General features: G+C 61.9%; 1 protein-coding gene across 4 annotated transcripts; it reads right to left on the bottom strand.

Moving 5' to 3' along the window:
- Positions 1–147: 147 nt before the first annotated feature.
- Positions 148–16069, bottom strand: CCM2L (CCM2 like scaffold protein). Of its 4 annotated transcripts, XM_075900839.1 has the most exons (10): positions 15288–15574; positions 13893–14060; positions 12445–12528; positions 11984–12167; positions 10003–10508; positions 9786–9921; positions 9391–9454; positions 7457–7604; positions 7167–7305; positions 148–5589 (listed from the first exon to the last, which is right to left on the bottom strand). In XM_075900839.1, the coding sequence occupies exons 1-10, from the start codon at positions 15315–15317 to the stop codon at positions 5309–5311; spliced, it is 1740 nt and encodes a 579-aa protein (XP_075756954.1). In that variant the 5' UTR covers positions 15318–15574; the 3' UTR covers positions 148–5308. The 4 variants fall into 4 exon arrangements, with proteins under 4 accessions (XP_075756954.1, XP_075756953.1, XP_075756956.1 ...); XM_075900838.1 differs by lacking the exon at positions 15288–15574 and adding an exon at positions 15146–15281 and having other exon boundaries at positions 9786–10508; XM_075900841.1 differs by lacking the exon at positions 148–5589 and having other exon boundaries at positions 9733–9921; positions 15288–16069.
- Positions 16070–18150: the final 2081 nt, after the last annotated feature.

Consider the following 18150-nt stretch of genomic DNA (forward strand, 5'->3'; position numbering starts at 1 on the left):
TCCAAGTAACGACTCCCCAGTGCTCCCTGAGGTGCTAAGGGGAGGGAGGGTGTCCACTTTTTGTTGAGGGGAATTTAAAAAAAAAGGTTGAGGGGAAGTTATTGAGAAAAGAAAAGAAAAGAAAAGAAAAGAAAAGAAAAGAAAAGAAAAGAAAAGAAAAGAAAGGTCACTTGGCCCTTTAAGGGTGGCCATTTTGAACTCTGTTATTTTCCGAGGCGCACCTCAGATTGCCTCGCAGCACACTGACCTTAAGGGAGCTTCCTCAGACTCATTTCAAGACTTCCTGGCAGCGTGGACACGCTAGTTCGAAATAGTTATTGCGGGAGTTATTAGTTCGAAATGATTTCCTAGTGTCGACGTGCCCTCAGAGACTAACCAAAACCAGAGACTATCAAGAGCTTTCGTGGGCACAGCGCACCTCTTCCCGCTAAGCCAGACTGCTTCACGGGGTTCCTGGCAGATAACTGGGAGCTGGCTTTAGCTTTCCATTAGATTTCTCCACCTCCCCCGCCACCCCATGCCTTGTCATTCAACTCTGTCTCGTGTGGGACAAACCCATAAGCAGTCATGATGATGTCACATTTTCAGCCTTACTGGGTTTGCATGAAGGGTGTAACGTAGCGTCTCATTGAGTCATCAAATAGTCGATGCATTTTTGCCTCAATGATTCGATTAGTCGATAGGGCGGGCCTGCCCCTTTGAAATGCCACGGCGGCGTTTCAAAGTGGCGGAGCCCCGGGTCCCGGGCTCCGTGTGGTGCTGCTGCTTTGCAGTACCCCTTCTTCTCCCCCCTTACTGCCTCTATCGGATAGAGGAAGCAATGTGTGGGGATGCAACTAGTCGACTCTCCTGTTGACTAGTCGTTAACATCCCTAGTTTGCACGGGTGGCAGAGCAGGCCAGTGAACCACAGATGGGGGCCTCCTCAGACTAACCCAGCCACCTCTTCCTGCCTGGGTTGGTAACAGAGCTGGTCTCAAGCGAGCAGGCAGGCTCAAGCCCCGGGCGCAGTCAGCACCGAGGACTTCCCTGTGCTCTGAGCGGCAGGTACCGGGGCTGCTCGGGAACCGTTTTCCTGTTCCTCCGCGGCAGGGCTTTGTACGTGCAGCACGCTGAGAAAAGGGAACTGCTCCGCATGAAGCCCGCGGGCGGCGGGAGGAAATGGTGCAAACAGGGGCTGAGGCGGGGAGGCCTCTCCCACCATGCCCTGGCCCGGGGAAGCCCAGACGCCGGCCGGCTTGGTGCTCCGACAAATGCCGGGAACTGGCCAGAGCCGCTGACGGGAAGCACCTCACAGCTGGGCTCGCTTTTTGTGCAGCCCCTGCCCAGCGGGGCCCAGTCCCGGGCAGGGCCTCAAGGCACCGGGGCAAGAGCTAGCGCCAGCCCCCTCCTGGCAGCAGTGGCACGAGCATGCAACGTGTGCACAGGCCGGAGCGCGACGTGGGGGTCACAGCTGGGCTGGGTGGATTCCCGGGGGGGGGGGGAGAAGGGGAAGCCGAAAGGGCAGTTTTGTTATTGCAATTGCTCCTGGTTTCCCCCTGCCTGTGCCGGAGGCTGAGGCAAGAGACAGGGATGAGCAGCGCCCCCCTCCCCCCCCCACGGGTGGGCCAGCCGGAGGGGTGCTCGGGGCTGTATAGAGCTTGGGCAGAGCGTCCCGGCCGCCTACTAGAGCCAGAGCAGCCCTGCTGACCCGCTGGCATAGAGGCCCTGGGCGTTTTAACCACGGGGGAGGAGGGAGTGTCCAGCCCTGCATGGCGCAGGCCTGGCGCACCCTGTGCAGGAAATGCTGACCGGAGCTGGGCGGCTGGGCCCAGGAGCTACCCCTGGACCCCACCGCCTCGCCAGATACATCCAATTCCGCTGGCCAGGAGCGTGGGAGGCGCCCAGCCCTGCTCCCGCAGGAGGTTTTGCCGCCGAAGCCGGGGGAGCAGGGGCGGGGGCGAGACTCTGCATGGGGGTAACAGCGCCGGCTGGTCGCGGAGCAGGAAGTTGACTCGCAGGGTGCGAACTTCCTTTTGTGAAATGCAAATTACTCCACATTGGTGGCACCGACAGAGTGAGCGCTGCGCTTCGCCGCCGCCTGGGAGACCTCGGCTGGAGTCCATCAGCTGCCCAGAGAGGAAATGATGCGCCACCCCCCCGCCGCCAGCCGGGCACGCCTGACTCTCACACGCCCCTCCCGGCCGCCCAATAGCTCATTCAGACTTGTACAGTCCGTCCCTGCCAGCCCCGTGTGCTCTTGTGCAATGGGGCACGTGTGTCACCATCAGTCACCAGGGTTGCACCATTCCTGGCAGGTGGCCTCCAGCACTGGAAAGTCACTTACTCACCTGGGGGAACCGTTCCACCCTCTCAAAGGCCCCACGTCAGACACCCCCTTTGACGGAGGCTCCCCCCAGCACGCAGCCACCTTGCACCGGATGCTGCCCGGCGGGGGCGCCCTGGAGTGACATGGGGAGCTCAGAGCACGTCTAGGTCCCAAGGCCACCCAGCCAGACCTTGCTCGCGGCTGCTGAGCATGGAACCCATGGGCAGCCTGGCCAGTCACTCACTGGCCTGGGGAGCCCACAAAGGACCCCCACCCGTGTAAAAGCGGGGAGCCCGGCAGGGCAGCCGAGGGCTGGTCTCTGTGATCGTTAGAACTGGGCGTTAATTGAAGCCAGCGGCGTTCAAAAGGCCCTGGGGGACATGCCTGGGGGCAGCTGATCGGGGGTTACTGAGGCTGGCTCGTGAGGCGTAGCTGGGGCACAAAACTCCACTCCTGCCCCACACAGCCGGCTTGGCCCCTGCCCTGTTCTCACGCGGACAAGCCGAGAGGGAACAGTGCCCCCTAGTGCCTTGCTGTGGCATTGCCCGTGCAAGCCCCATTTCTCCCCACAACCAGCTCAAGGCGGCTCCTGGATCCGGATGCCTGGGCGCCGGGTGCAGAACCCTCTTTGCCAAGGCACAACCCGGCTCCAGACCCCCTCAGCGCTGGGGAAGGGGAGGGACCGTTCATAGCCTGGCTCTGGGCTTTGCTGCTTGCCCTCCCCCCGATGCCTGACCACGTGCTCCCGTCTTGTTCTGTTCCCCGAGAAGAGGGGCAGAGCGTTTAGCACCCAGCAAGCTGCCCCCAGCAAGGGCCAGCACAGCATCAAGTCCCAGCCCTGGCCAGTGGGCTCCCTGCAAACAGCCCCCCCCAACTAAGCTCCAGGCGGCCCAGAAAGTGCACCCCTCATTTCAGTCTGCCTGCTGCAGCCTGCCCCAGGGGCTCTCTCCATGGGGGGAGCAGTCCTGTGGCACCTTAGAGCCTCCCAAATATACCTGGAGTACCGTGAGCTCTTGTGGGCACAGCCCACTTCCTCCAGTGAGCTTGAGTGGAGGAGAAAAGGGGCGGGGGGGGGGGACTCCTCGGAACGTGAAGGGAGAAGTTAAAAAATACCTGCCGTTGCCGTGCCGGTGCTAGTGAGGTTTGCACTTGCACGGGAAGAGGACGTCCGTGCGAATCAGTGTGAGATTCCTTGTGCAGTGGATGGATTTCCACTCCACGCGGTGAACGCGGTGCCTTGCACGGTCACAGGTCTCGGAGGGGTAGCCGTGTTGGTCTGGAGTTTTACAAACCAAGTGCAAACGTTCGCACCAGGACGACAATTGGTAGGTCCCCGTCCCCCCCGCTTCTCCTCGCTTATTCTGAGACTCCCCCCTTTTTCCCCTCCACTCAGGCTCATCGGAGGAAGTGGGGTTTGCCCACAAAAGCTCCCGGTTCACATATTTTGGTTAGGCTCTGAGGTGCCACAGGACTCGTTGCTTTTAACGTTACAGACTCACCCGGCCGCCCCGCGGAGACTTTCTCCAGGGGTGGGAGGTCGTCTGGGACAGACCGATTCTTGGCTCACTGCAGAGAAAAGCCCCAGCAAGGGGGTGCCCGTTCCCTAGGGCAGACCGTGCCCATCTGCCCAGACAGCCGGGGGGGGGGGGGATGTTTGCTTGGGAGGCGGGTACTGCTGGCCCCAGGAGGCCGGACCTCTTGGCTGGGCTCTCTCCTGCTCACCCGGAAGCCTTCAGTGCAGCGACTGGGGAGACAAAGACCCCCCTTTGGGGCCCGAGCAGTGAGCCACCTGCCACCAGCCCACCCCGAGCGGCCATCGCCCCATCCACTGAGCCAAGGAGCAGGCTGTGCCCCCGGCAGGCAGAGTGCAAAGGAGCAAGGGGCGGGGGATGCTCCAGGCCAGGCCATGCTGCTCTCCCATCCCGTCCCGTCCGGGGCTCACCCGTAGCCTCACACCCTGGCTGCCGTGCAAAGGCAGTTCCTAGCTGAGCAAATGCTTCCCTCCCTCCCCCCACCACGATGGGGGCTCGTGCTCAGTGGGTTTAATGGTCCCAGCCCCCCCCTTACAGAGCCCTTCGACACTGCCCAGCCCCCCCTCGCCAGCATCCGAGCGTCCCCAGCACCAATCCCAGCTGGTCTCAGTCAGCTCCAGAGCAGGGCTCCACATGGGCCGTGTTGGGTGTCGCCTTCCTCAGGTCCCCCTTTGAACCCTGCCCTCCTCTAAAGGCCCCTGTGGGGGGCAGTCCTGGCCCACAGCTGGCGCTCCGGCCTCCCAGTGATGCCAGCGTGGCCCTAACGTCACCGGGAGCCACCCAGCGCTCACGAGCATCCCACGCCCTTCTCCGAGGCCCGATCTGGAGTGGGCCTGTCCCCTCCTTGCTCTACACAGCACTCAGACACGGGGACCCTCCCCCCGCTCCTCTCCCTGGAGGGCGGCCAGCATGGCACCCTGGCCCTCTCCCTCGGGCCTACCTCGCTTGGGACGCGGCCCTTCCCTTCCCAGGCTGCCCCCGGGCGCCCCTCTGACCTGCAGGCCTAGCAAGACCACATGCGCCAGCCCCGCCGTTTAATTCTGTTCGGAACACACGGCCCTACCTGGCCCGCAGGGTCTCTGCTTCCCGGGGGCGGATGCAGGATCCCTCCCCCCCCCAATGCTGAGTAGAGTCTCTGGGCATGTAACAGTACATTGCTGCCCCAGTCCCTCTGGGGGCTTTTGTGCGGCTTCAGTCCAGCCATGCCAGGGGGTGGCGAGGCACATACAGAGCCACTCTGGGGCGGGTGCAGCCAAGGCCCCAGCTCCGTCTCCCCCCAGCTCTCCCTGGCAGAGTCCAAGGCCCGGAGGAGCTGAGGAGGCCGCGCGGGAGCAGGGAGAGTTCCAAAGCCAGCAGGGCAGCGGCGAAAGGCGGGTGGAGCTGGCTCCCATTGGGTTCAGCCAGGAGGTTTCGGGCCCCCCAGGAATCTCCCGCCTGCAGCGCGACTCCCCGGGGGAGGGAGGAGTCCCTCACAGATAGTTATCTTCCTCCTCCTCCTGCTCGTCCTCCTCGTCGCGAGCCAGGGCCTCGATGTCGTGGGTGATGTCCGTGATGCGGCGGTTGAAGGACTCCGCCTCGGAGTGCAGGGACCAGCTGTCGTAGCTGCGCACGGCGGAGGCCGACGTGTTGCTCATGCTGCGCTTGATCCGCCCGAAGCTGTCGGTCAGGATGCCCCCTTCCCGGATGCCGATGCTCTCCAGGAAGCTCTCGAAGTAGCCGATGTCCTGGTCGGGGATGAAGGGCCGCATGCCTGCAGGGACACGCGCACTCAGGAGGGGCGGGAGCCGGCAGGCGCTTGCTGCCCTGCGAGGCCTTCGGGCTCCCGGGGGCCAGAGAGGTCGGGGGAGCCCAGGGGCTGCCCCCTGAGTCTCTGTGTCTAAAGGCAGCAAGTCCCGACTACGGGGACTGGTGAAATGGTTACCTGGCATCCAGGAGCAGCCCAGCCATGGGTAGAGCCCTACCAGGCCCTCAGCACGGGGCTGCCGGCTCCCAGCCTGTGAGAGCTGGGAGCCGGCAGCCTCCACACGGGATCCGGCAGAGGCAGCTGTGGTAGCCCCTGTGCAGGGCCTGGGGTAGCTGGGCTGGAGCAGCCCCTGCCTTCTGCGGGGGCCGCTCTAGCCTGGCCCCCCACTTAATTGGTTAAAGGGGACCCAGGCACGCTGTACCCTCCGGACCCCACCCTCCATGCACCTCCCGCTGCTCGTCAGATCCTCCTCACACCCCTCTGGGAGGGCAGGCCTGTCCCCTCCATCCTACAGAGGGGCAACGGAGGCCCAGAGACTCCCCTAATCCACCCGCCTGTACAGGTGCCGTCCTGTGCCCCCAGCCCCCTGCACACACTGTCCCTGCAGCCCCTCACTCCGGGCCATATTCTCGGGTCTGATCTCCCACTACAGGGCCACTGAAGCTGGCAGGGTCACCCCTATCGGAGCAGAACCTTTATAAGCCGAAGGCTTCTCTTTTCAATCCCTGCCTTAGAGAGAGAAACCCAAACCAGAATTGGGAGCCACCTGGCTAGTGTCCCTCTAATTTTTCCCAGCCCTGAGCAGAATGAATTTTCTTATGTGTACCACTGTGGTGACGTGCAGAATGGGGGTGGGGAGGCATGCGACATCACCTGCATATTGGTGCACCTAACAACATTCACGTGGGGCAGAGGGTGGGGGGTGCAAGAGTGTGAGGGCTCCTGCTAGGGGTGCAGGCCCTAGGATGGGGCCAGAGGTGAGGGGCTCAGGCTGCAACCAAGGGTTAGGGTGCAAGAGCTCTGTCTGGGAGTGTGGGGGAGGTCCAGGGATGGACCGGGGGGGAGGAGAAGGAGAGATCGTGGTGGTGGGAGGTCCAGGGATGAGCCACAGTGTGGGGAGTGGGAGGTCCAGGGATGGGCCACTCCAGCCACAGTGGAAGGGAGGAGGCCACGGTTGGCTTCGGGAGACACCTGGTTCACACCATCCCCTGCCCAGCCCAGGGCGAGCTAGGCAGCCGTGCTGACATGTGGCCATACAGCTCACAGGGACCCATGTCTGGACCCCTGGTTTTTCGCAGGGCGGGGGAGGGAGGTGGGTTAATTACAAGCACTGCCACGTTCGCAGGCTCTGAGCCCCACATTCAGGGGCGCCTGGACCAGGCTGCGCAAACTCTGGCCCTGGGCTTTTTGCTTTGGGCCCGGCTCTAGCCAGGCCATGCAAACCTCAGCTCCCTGGAACGACGGGCCCGTCTTTGCGCAGGCCGCATCCATTCCTCGAGGCGCCGCCAGGTCTCATGCCCCAGACGCTGCGCTCACCAGCCGGCTGCGCCCCCGGCAGGAGGGCTCAGGAACAAGCCATTTACCCAGGAGGAGGAATTTCCTCTTGTCCCCGTAGAGCTGCAGCAGGTCTGAGCAGTATTCCTGGACGGACCGACCCATCCGGTACTCCCTGAGCAGCAACGCGAAGCGCTGGATCTCCAGGGGAGAAAGCTTGCTCCTCAGCTGCAGAGCAGAGGGAGAGCGAGGTCAGAGGCGGCTGCAGACATCCCCATCCAGCCCTGCCTCACCCCAGGCTCCCCGGCAACGATGGGGCAGGACACGGGGCTGGAAGGATGCCGGGGGCAGGGGCAGGAGGCAGCAGCAAAGAGCGCACCGTGACCATGTAGTCCTGCAGCTGCTCCAGGCCCACGCTGCTCTGGTCGCTCCCGCTGCAGGCGGTGGCCAGGCTGTGACGTGACTCCCGGAAGGACGGGGAAGACGTCCCGCTGTAATACGCTTCAAAGGTCTCGTGGGAGCCATCGCTGCAGGCAGAAGGGAAGGAGATCAGGGGGGCTGTCTCCAGACATCCTCCTTCACCCCCCACCCCACCCCACTTTCCAAGCAGTGGGATTGCTTCCTGGCTGGAGTCTTTTTCTTAGGAACTTCCCCTGCAGGAGAGATGGCTGGCCGCTGGAGCCTTTTATACCTGAGATGGGGCTGTAACCTCTGACCTCATGCTCAGCATTCTGGGAAATGTAGTTCAGGGGCTTAGTGGCCATTTTCATAGACTCAAACTCTAGAATTGGAAGGGCCCTCCAGAGGTCATCACATCCACTCCCCTGCCCTCCCGGCAGGACCAAGCACCATCTAGATCATCCCTGACGGGTGTCTGTCCAACCTGCTCTTCAGTCTCTCCAGTGATGGGGATTCCACAACCTCCCCAGGCAATTTATCCCAGAGTTTAACCACCCTGAGGCTACGTCTAGACTGGCATGATTTTCCGCAAATGCTTTTAACGGAAAAGTTTTTCTGTTAAAAGCATTTGCGGAAAAGAGCGTCTAGATTGGCACGGACGCTTTTCCGCCAAAGCACTTTTGACGGAAAAGCATCCGTGCCAGTCTAGACGCGGTTTTGCACAAGGAAGCCCCGATCACCATTTTCGCCATCGGGGCTTTTTTGCGCAAAACAGTTTTTAGCTGTCTACACTGGCCCTCTTGCGCAAAAACATTTCCGGAAAAGGGCTTTTGCCTGAACGGGAACGTCAAAGCATTTGCGCAAGAAGCACTGATTTCAGACAGTAGAACGTCAGTGCTTTTGCGCAAAATCAAGCGGCCAGTGTAGACAGCTGGAAAGTTTTTGCGCAAAAGCATTTGCTTTTGCGGAAAAACTTGCCCGTCTAGACGCAGCCTGACAGTTTGGAAGTTTTTCCTCATGTCCAACCTAAACCTCCCTCGCTGCAATTTAAGCCCATTGCTTCTTGTCCCATCATCATAGACCAAGGAGAACTCTTTTTCTCCCTCCTCCTTGTGACACCCTTTAGGCACTTGAAAACTGCCACAGGCAGGTTTGCAATTGAGTAAAATAAAGGAACGTGGAATTTTTAAGCGTGATATTTTGACGCTATAATGTGCTGAGCTGATTGGCTAGCTTCCTTGGGTGCGAGTTGGCTGGTTATTTGTTTGCTAAAGGAAGTTGAAGTTTGAAATCTCTGCAGGGTGGATTATGGGTAATTCCTCATGTAATAACCCTCTGCGCGATTGGTCAGCAGGGATGGAACCCTGGGACCACCCAGGGTTGCAATACGCTTTTGAACTAAAAGTGCAACTCCACCAGCTGGCAGCTGTAGTAGGCTGTTTTCTTCTGTGGCACCAGCCAGCTGCATTACAAACAACCTACCTGGCTGATTTAGTTGGGACTGGTCCTGCCTTGGGCAGGGGGCTGGACTTGATGACTCCTGAGGTGTCTTCCAGCTCTATGATTCTATGACCCCGCGGGTGAAGCCTACCATTTGGGAGCAAGAAAACTCCTGGACTAGGATAACCTTGTTCCTGAGTCTTTCCTGGACTTTCCTGGCTTCCCTTTGGACCAAAGAGGTTTTGTTTCACGTGCCCGGTGCTGGACTCTGGCTGGCAGCTCCCAGCCCTTTGTACAGACGCAAGCACTTTAAAGGCAGATAAATGTGTCCCCCTGTTTCTAACTCAGGCTGCTTTGAGTCCCTGCCCAGGGCCTGGCTCCCGCACACAAGGGGCAAGCAGGCAGCGTAGGGTTGCATGGAGCATGCCCAGGAATAAAGGGGGGGTCATTTGGCCCCCAGGGAGCAGGACGTACAATGAGCTGCAGCAGCTGAAATCGGCGTCGTATCCGTACGTCCCGTCAGTGTGGCAGCTCTCGCCTGGGAAAAGCAAGGCCGTAGGGGAGGATTAGGGAACTGTCCCATCCCTGTGTTCCCCAGGCACCAGCCCCCCTTTCCTGTTTGCTACACGGTGCCAGGTCCGGCACGAGGCCAGAACACGAGGCATCGTACGCGGAATCCCAGCCACCCCCAAATCTTGCCTCCGTGCTTTGCCAGCCCAAATGCTGCCCCCCGGCAGCACCCCACCCCCACTGCCAGACTGCCCCACCCTGCCACCGGATGTGGGCCTCCCCGCCTCGGAGCTCCGTGATAACCACCCAGCAGCGGGAGGGGCCCCCCGTCCGGTCACCCCACTCCTCCAGGCGCTCACTCCTGCTGGAGAGCCAGGGCCGCTCGGGGGTGGAGGTGTAGTGGAAGCCAGCCCGGTCCACGCACTCGATGCTCTGGTCCCCGTAGATGATCTGGAAGACCTGGCAGATGAGGGCGCAGGATTCTTCAGCAGCATCCTGCCCCCAGGAGAGAAGACGCCTGTTGTGACCTGCGGCGGGTCGCCCGACGGGTGGGTCGCCCCTGGGACGGCTACTCACCCTGTTGGCCACGGCCAGGATGATGAGGTTGCAATAGGCCTCAGGGCTGGGCTCCTTGGGATCCAGCGGGTTGTTCCCCGTGTGCCTCCGCTCCCAGCTGCCGTAGGTCTTGCCCCGCTCCCAGCTGCCGCTGTAGGTCTGCCTCCGCTCCCAGCTGCCCCCAGCCTTGCTCAGCTGCCTCCGCTCCCAGCTGCTGCTGTTGGTCTGTCTCCGCTCCCAGCTGCCCCCAACCCGGCGGCTGCGCCTCTTCTCCCAGCTGCCACCCGCCTGCTTCCTCTCCAGGCTCCCGCCCCCGCCCTGCCTGCCCTCCTGCCCGCCCCGGGCCATCTTCCAGTCCAGGCTGCAGATGGTGTGCCGCCGCTCCATGGTGCCCCCCAGATGCTTGGACTCCAGGCAGACCCCCGCTGGCCTCTTCTCAGACGCCCCTCCAGGGAACTTTTTCTCCAGGCTACCCCCTGGGTACATGTCCAGGTTCCCCCCTGCGGGAACAGGATCCACTCCCAGGCCTGGAAGAGAGGAGAGACAAGCCCAGTGCTCGGAAAGCTCCCCCCCCCCAGTGGCATGAGGAGATGCTGCCTCCCCCACCGGACGCGGGTTGGTACCCACTTTGTTCCCTGCCTGTCTTGCATCCGACCCTGGGACCTACGAGGTGACTCTCCTCCTTCCCCACACCCCCTGGCATCTGGAAGTCAGCCTGGGCCCCCATAAAGGGACGCTAAAGCAATAAAAACATAGGAACGGTCAGACCAAAGGGCCATCCAGTCCAGTGTCCGGTCTGCCCACAGTGGCCAATGCCAGGTGCCCCAGAGGGAGGGAACAGAACAGGGAATCGTCCAGTGATCCCTCCCCTGTCGCCCATTCCCAGCCTCTGACAAACAGAGACTAGGGACATCATCCCTGCCCATCCTGGCTAATCGCCATGGATGGACCGAACCTCCATGAATGTATCTAGTTCTTTTTTGAACCCTGTTAAAGTCCTGGTCTTCACAACATCCTCTGGCAGGGAGTTCCACAGGTTGACAGTGCGCGTGTGAAGAAAAACTTCCTTTTGTTTGTTTTAAACCTGATACCTATTCATTTCATTCGGTGATCCCTCGTTCTTGTTATGGGAACAAGTCAATAACTTTTCCTTATTTTACTTTCTCCATACATGTCTTGATTTTATACACCTCTATCCTATCCACCCTTAGGATACGTCTACACTGCAACGCTATTTCGGGATACTGCAGAATCCCGAAATAGCTATCCCGTGTCTCCACAGCAAGCCTGTCATTTTGGGCTCGCTATTCCGACATTCCCGTAAACCTCATTCCACGAGGAGTAAGGGACGTTTTGGAAGAGCGCTTTATGTGGAGATTTGGCGCGGGGTGAACCGCGCCAAATGACGAAATAAGCTGTTTCGAAGTAGCATCGCAATAAGATCTGCAATGTGCGCCGCTCAAAGGGCGCTTCTTATTTCGAGTTATGGTGCAGTGTAGACGCGCCCTGAGTCTCCTCTTTTCGGCGCTGAACAGTCCCTGTCTTTTTAATCTTTCTTCCGATGGGACCTGGTCCAAACCCCTAACGCCATTGCAATCTACAGCCACTAGGGGGCGCCAGGTGCCACACCCCTTCCTTTAGCTTAGCAGCTGGTACCCGCTGGGCCCCCCCCCAGCAGCTCCATCAAGGGCTGGCAGAGAGATCTCAGCTCTTGTACCTGCCCAGGACGGACGCGCTGTCGTGAGCCACAGCCCTGCCGCTGCCAGGGAGCAAGGCACACAGGACCCCCCCCCTTTACTGTGGCATGCAGCTGGGGGCCGCAAGAGCAGTGGGTCCTTGGGCACAGCCAGATGCCGAATGGCCCCAGGGATATGACACAGGCTGGCTGGGGCGCCAGTAACGACGGGCAGGCCAAAGCAGCCGGGCATGGGGCTGGCGGACCCAGCGTGGGCAGACGGGCGTGCAGGGAAGGACCCCGCCGGGGCCCGGGGAGTCTGGGCACCTGTTTTCAGCACCAGGAGGTGCAGGGCGTCGTCGCGCAGGTAGGAGGCGGCGGCGATCTCGTGGGTGGGGATGCGCAGGATGAGCTCCTCGTTGTCCCGCCAGGTGAGGAGCAGGCAGCGGGCCGACAGGCTCAGGATGCTGTCCTGCTCCGGGGTGGTCTGCAGGGGCAGTTCCTTCAGCTGCTGCAGGGGGCGAAGGAACCCGGTCTTAGGCAGAGGGACGTGGCCCGGCGGGGGGCGCTGGGCAGCGAGGAGTCCCTGAGTCAGGATGGGCAGTGCCAGGGCGTGGCTGGGAGGGCGGCCCCCCCCGCCCCTCCCTTCCCTCCTCATGAAGCCCTTCGCCAGCCCTCTCCACACCAAAGCCGCCTGAGCCAGGCTGCCCGTCCGCTCCCTGCAGCCTGGGGCAGTGGCGCCGGCCCTCGGAGCACAGGGGCTGAGTGGAGGCGGCTCCCTCCCTTACCCGGGCCGTGTCCAGCAGCTGCAGCAGCTCATCCCGGCTGGAGGGGTTCAAGGAGGACGTCACCCAGGTCAGGTGGCCTAAGAACTGAAGAGAGACGAGCCTGAGGCGCCAGGGGCCCGACACCAGGCGCCGTCGACGCAGCATCCGGGACAAGACGGGGCGGCTCCCCTCCCCACCCTGGAAGGCAGCCGGTGGCAGAGTCGCTGTCCCAGTACGCCCCCCACCCCCGCTGGCTTCTGCCAGATCCCCCTCCTGCGCTTTGCCAAGTCTGGCTCCCACATTGTCCTTCTGGGCCTAACCCAGCCCCCCCATCTGGGGTCTCCCCCTTCCTCAGGGGTCTGGCAAACAGAGGCGAGGGACACCATCCCTGCCCATCCTGGCTAATCACCATTGATGGACCGAACCTCCATGAATTTATCTAGTTCTTTTTTGAACCCTGTTCAAGTCCTGGTCTTCACAACATCCTCTGGCAAGGAGTTCCACAGGTTGACAGTGCGCGTGTGAAGAAAAACTTCCTTTTGTTCGTTTTAAACCTGATACCTATTCATTTCATTTGGTGATCCCTCGTTCTTGTCACGGGGTCTGCTCTTCCCCTCCCCACCTCTCTGCAGGGGCTTTTTTCCGCCGGGACTCCCTGCTCTCTTCCCAGAGAGGGTCTGCCGAGTCTTTCCCTAGTGGGATCCCCTCTCTGCCCCCCATCCCCAACTGCTTCCCCAGCTGGGTCTCCTGCCTGCTCACCCCGCAGGGGCAGCTAGAGCGCGTACAGGGCCCCTCAAGCCCCCATTGCGGGTCCGTGTGGGGTGCACTGCCCAGCATGGGGCACATTCCTATACCCCTGCAGGACACAAGGGGAGGGGTCTCCTCTCTGAGTCCCGCCCCGGGTCTCCGAGTGAAGGGGGAACCCGTGGCCGCAACATGTGCTTCCCCCTCAAACAAGCACAGGGGGTGGGCGCTGATCCTGGCCGAGGGAGGGGGTGTCCAGGGGAGCCCATGAGACGAGGGGGCGGCCGCTGCAGGAGGGTTCCCGGCTCCTGGGGCCCAGCCTGCTCTTGCCAAAGGGCCCTGCCGGGCACGTGGCTCTGAAGCTGAAACTTTTGGTCACTTCACAGCTCAAATAGCTCCCCTCAGCGCAGCCTCCCCCGGGCGTTCGCGGGCCCGGTGACCTGGGAACTGGGCATTTGCCAAGCCCCGGAGAGGCCAGGGACCGAGGGAAGAGCCAGGGGCCAGGTGTGTTTGTGGCAGACACGGCTCAGCCCAGTTTGGCCTGTCTCCTCACTCCACATCACCGGGGGCAATTCCCACACACCTGGGGCAGGCCAGGCACCCCGTGCCCCAGCCAGAGGTGAGCCCCCACCCTGGAGCATGGCAACAGGGACCCCTGGCAGGCCTCTGGGCCCCGCTCTGAGCGTCGGGGACGGCCCCTGAGCGGCTGGGCTGCCCCTGTGTACCTTCACCTCCTTCTCCACGTAGTCATGCAGCAGGATCTGGGGGTCTATGAGGTAGTCGGGGGGGTAGAGAGGGACCGAATGCAGAGGCCGCCGGTAGACGCTGCTCCTGATCGCCGGCCTGCGAGCCGCCTTGGGGAAAACGAGCCGCTTGATGGGCGACACAAACCCCTGAGAACAGAGGACGGGTGAGAAGCCGGCACCTCGTCCCCAGCCCCAGAGGGGCTGGCGTTGGCCGTGTACAAACATGACTCTCAGGCGCTGGGTTCGACAGCAAACCCCAATGAGAGGAAGCCGCCCCCCCACCCCCGGGGGTGATCCCATGTACAGTAAAGGGGCCATTGGAAATGCTGAGGGGGGATCTTTCCCAAGAGACAGAGCGAGCTCCCTCAGGAGTCGGCCCCGATGGCGCCATGGAAACAAATCCAGTGAACCCAGGCCCTGGGCCCAAGGCGCCTGCCCAGCGTAGAACAGGTGGGGCAGCGGGTTTGGAGGGAGCGGCTTGGGGGTGCCCTTCCTGTGGGTGGGCTGGGGCTGAACAGCCCCCCAGGTCCAGCCCCCGGGGAGGGAGGAAATGGCAGGGCTGCTCTGAAGGGAGGACTCAAGGATGGAGCTGGGTGCTTCCTGGGCCAAGCTCAGAAGGCTGGATGGCTGCCCGCTGCCTCGCGGAAAAACCCGGCCAAGCCTCGGCCCCAGGTCAGTGGCAGGGGCAAAGGGGAGTAAGAGACCCAAGGGGCAGGCTGCGTATTCCCCTCTGCACAGAGCCCCTGAAGGGAAAGCCCTTAGCTGGCCAGAGAGCCTCATCTGCACCATCTTATCCCATGGGCCGGGCAGGGCAGAGCAGGGCAGAGCAATTCGCCATCCACGAGAGACAGCTCAGCCCCCAGGGTCCTGCATGCAGCTCCCAGCTCCCCAGCCACACCAGTGGCAGCACGGCTGGCCATGGGCTTCTTGGATCCCGGTGGCAGGAGCTCGGCTGGCCACGGGGCTCCCCATATCCCGGTGGCAGGAGCTTGGCTGGCCACGGGGCTCCCTGGATCCAGGTGGCAGGAGCACGGCGGCCACGGGGCTCCCCATACCCCAGTGGCAGGAGCTCGGTTGGCCATGGGGCTCCCCATATCCCGGTAGCAGCAGCACGGCTGGCCACAGGGCTCCCCATATCCCAGTGGCAGCAGCACGGCTGGCCACAGGGCTCCCCTTACCCCAGTGGCTGCCATTCTCCCCTGTACGGCCAGCTCTGTAAAATTCCCACGTACCTGCTCCTCCACGCTGCCTAGGGGGGGCACGTGGGCCATTGTTCCCCCCCGGGCAAGACTCGGTGCCCTGCACTGTGCCCCGCCAGGGCCCACCGCCCCGCAGAGCCATCCTGTGAGAAATGCCAGCTCGGCGGGTACGTACCTTCTTCCCCTTCTTGGCCTCGTACTCCATGTCCTGTCCCTGCTCCGCTCCTGTCACGGACCAGGCAGCTCTTTCCGCTCCGGGCGAGTCCTTTGTTTTTTTCCTGTGTCGGAAACTCCACCAGCCCCGGCTCCGACGTGACCTTGTGGAGTTCCTGCCCCTCCAGGGCGGGAACAGGGCTCGGAGAGCTGGGCGCTGGCCGACAGACGGGGCGCAGGGGCTGCTGGGCCTGCCCTGCCAAAACCAGCTTGCTCACCCCCCCGCCCGGGGCAACACTCGCCCCTAAGGGGCTCGCACCTGCCCCAGCCCCTAGCCCACCGTGTCTCTGGGCGCTGCTGCCGTCTGCCTGTCTGTCCTGCTCACACACGCTGGCTCCATCACACACAGATGCCGGCCCTCGCTCGGCCCCGGGAAGGGGGCTGTTGGCCTCCTTGCGCGGTCGGGCCACCGAATTTTAATAACCCAACTGGGAGAGCGCGGTGGTTCTGCCAGCGCCGTCTTCGAAGGCTCCCCTGGGTCTCCTGCCCGAGCAAACCGGAGCCAAGCACTGCCACTGTCGGGCAAGGCGGGACCCGGAGCAGAGCCGAGAGCCGGGGAGCTGAAATGCTGCCCATGGTGGGGGCTGCACCAAGACCCTGGGGGATTCAGAAACTACCAGCAGGGCTCCAAATCCGCACCCACAAGGGACCCCAGCTGGTGAGCAGGGAACGCTGATGGGAGGCCCAACCCGCCACCCCTGAACTGCGGGGAGCTCGGAGCGGGCTTGGCCCACGCCGTGGAGTGCGGGAGAGAGACACCTGGCCAGAAGGGATGGTCCCCGCCTCCCCCCTGCCCCGGCCCCTGCCCCAGCAGCTGCAGACATGTCCTCTTCCCTCGCCAGCCTGTGGGCAGGAAGGGGACAGACCTTCAGGCGCTGCAAGAGCTGGGGCATCGCTGGCGTCAGGCGCCTCACGAGGCTGCTACGTTCCGTGATTTCTCCTGCACACGGGCCCCCGGGTGAAGGCCACTCGATGCCAGCCAGGGACTTTCCCCAGAGTCGGCACCGCTCTCCCGGGGCCAGTCCCTTCCCTGGGGCGGGCCCGTTGCTGTCCGGGCCGACCCTGCCCCTCGGCCTGTGCTAACGCACGCCCTGCGTCCCCACAGCCTGGCCAGCCCCTGGGCGGCTCCATTTCCTGCGAGGTGCCCTCCGGCAGTGGAAAGTCGGTCCCCCGCCATGTGCCATGTGCGGCGCATCCTTCCCAAGCCCAGCCTGGGCGGCTGTGTCCTGCAGTTCCCCCCACTGGGAATCACCCAGGACCACCCAGTGAGGCTACATAGCCAGCCCCTCAAGTCCTGGTCTTCACAACATCCTCTGGCAAGGAGTTCCACAGGTTGACTGTGCCTTGTGTGAAGAAAAACTTCCTTGGGTTGGTTTTAAACCTGCTACCTATTCATATCATTTAGTGACCCCCTAGTTCTTATGAGAACAAGTAACTGATTTTTCCTTCTTCACTTTCTCCATGCATGTCTTGATCTTATAGACCTCTATCCTGTCCCCCCTTAGTCTCCTCTTTTGCAAGCTGAAAAGCCCCAGACTGTTTAATCTCTCTTCATATGATATAGCACCTGCTCCAAACCCCTCATCATGTTTGTTGCCCTTTTCTGAACCTTTCCCAATGCCAAGAGATCTTTTTTGAGATAGAGCGACCACATCTGCACGCAGGTGTGCCGGTATGTCTGGGACCCCCCGATCCTGCACCCCATCTGCTACAAGATGGGACTCCGGCAGCCAGTAGAATAGAATACAGCACAGCGTAGATGTGATGTGGTTACAGGAGTCAGGGCCAGGCAGCCTCAGACCCCTTGGGGTAGGGGTGCCTAGGCCCCTGGACTCCCAGCGCTTGGCTTAGTCTCTTCTCTCCATGTTTGCCCCAGCCAAACTGACTCTTCTCCAAACCTGCCCCTTCCTTTGTTCAGCCCTGTGACGTAGTGTCCCTACCTTGCTGGTTGCTGTGCTTGGGCTGTGGACTGTAGGTGACCCCTACCGGCCTGTGTCTGTGAGCACGGCCCAGCGGGGGCGCCTTGAGGGCCCCCATGACAGTGACTGGACCAGTTCTAGGAAGGGATGGAACAAAGGAAGTGAGTGTTGGGGGAAGGGTCAGTTTCTGGCTGGAACCATGAAGGGGACAGACTAAGGAGGGGGCTGGGATCTAGGGGCCCAAGGACCCATCTCAAGGGGTCTGCGGCATCCTGGCCCTGACTCCTGTAGCCACGTCACGTCTGTGCTGTACCCTGGAGAAGCAATAACCCCTCGGTTCGGCCAAGTCTGTTCTTGCTGCTACGGTGATGCAGGATCAGGGGGACCCGACGCGCCATCACAAGCCCCGTCCCTCGACAGGTATGAACCGGTTGGGTCACTGACTACGTGCCCTGAGGTTCCTCAGGCGACCCCCGACTGGGCCGTGCTCACAGACACAGGCCAGTAGGGGTCACCCACAGCCCAAGCCTCGCGACCGGCGATGTCCCGACACTGTCTCACGGCAGGATTCAAGATGGGGGCGGACGCTGGATTCAGACAGAGGCAATGGGCGGGTCTCTGTCTTATTCTTGCTCCCTTTTTGAATGATTCCCAGCATTCTGTTGGCTTTTTTGCCTGCTGCTGCACATCGAGGGGATGTTTTCAGAAGCACGTGTCCTGCCCTCTCCCAGCTCTGGGGGAGGGGGATCACACCAACATGCTCGTATGCTGCTCCCTCCCTGCAGCGTGTCTCCCGCCTCACTGACATAGTGGCTCCCCTTGGGAAGGGCAGCAGAGCCATTATCTCCATTTTGCCACTGGGGAAACTGAGGCAGCTTCCCGAAGTTAGGGGCAGAGCTGGAAACA

Source organism: Pelodiscus sinensis, chromosome 18, assembly GCF_049634645.1.
Source record: "Pelodiscus sinensis isolate JC-2024 chromosome 18, ASM4963464v1, whole genome shotgun sequence".
NCBI lineage: Eukaryota > Metazoa > Chordata > Testudines > Trionychidae > Pelodiscus > Pelodiscus sinensis.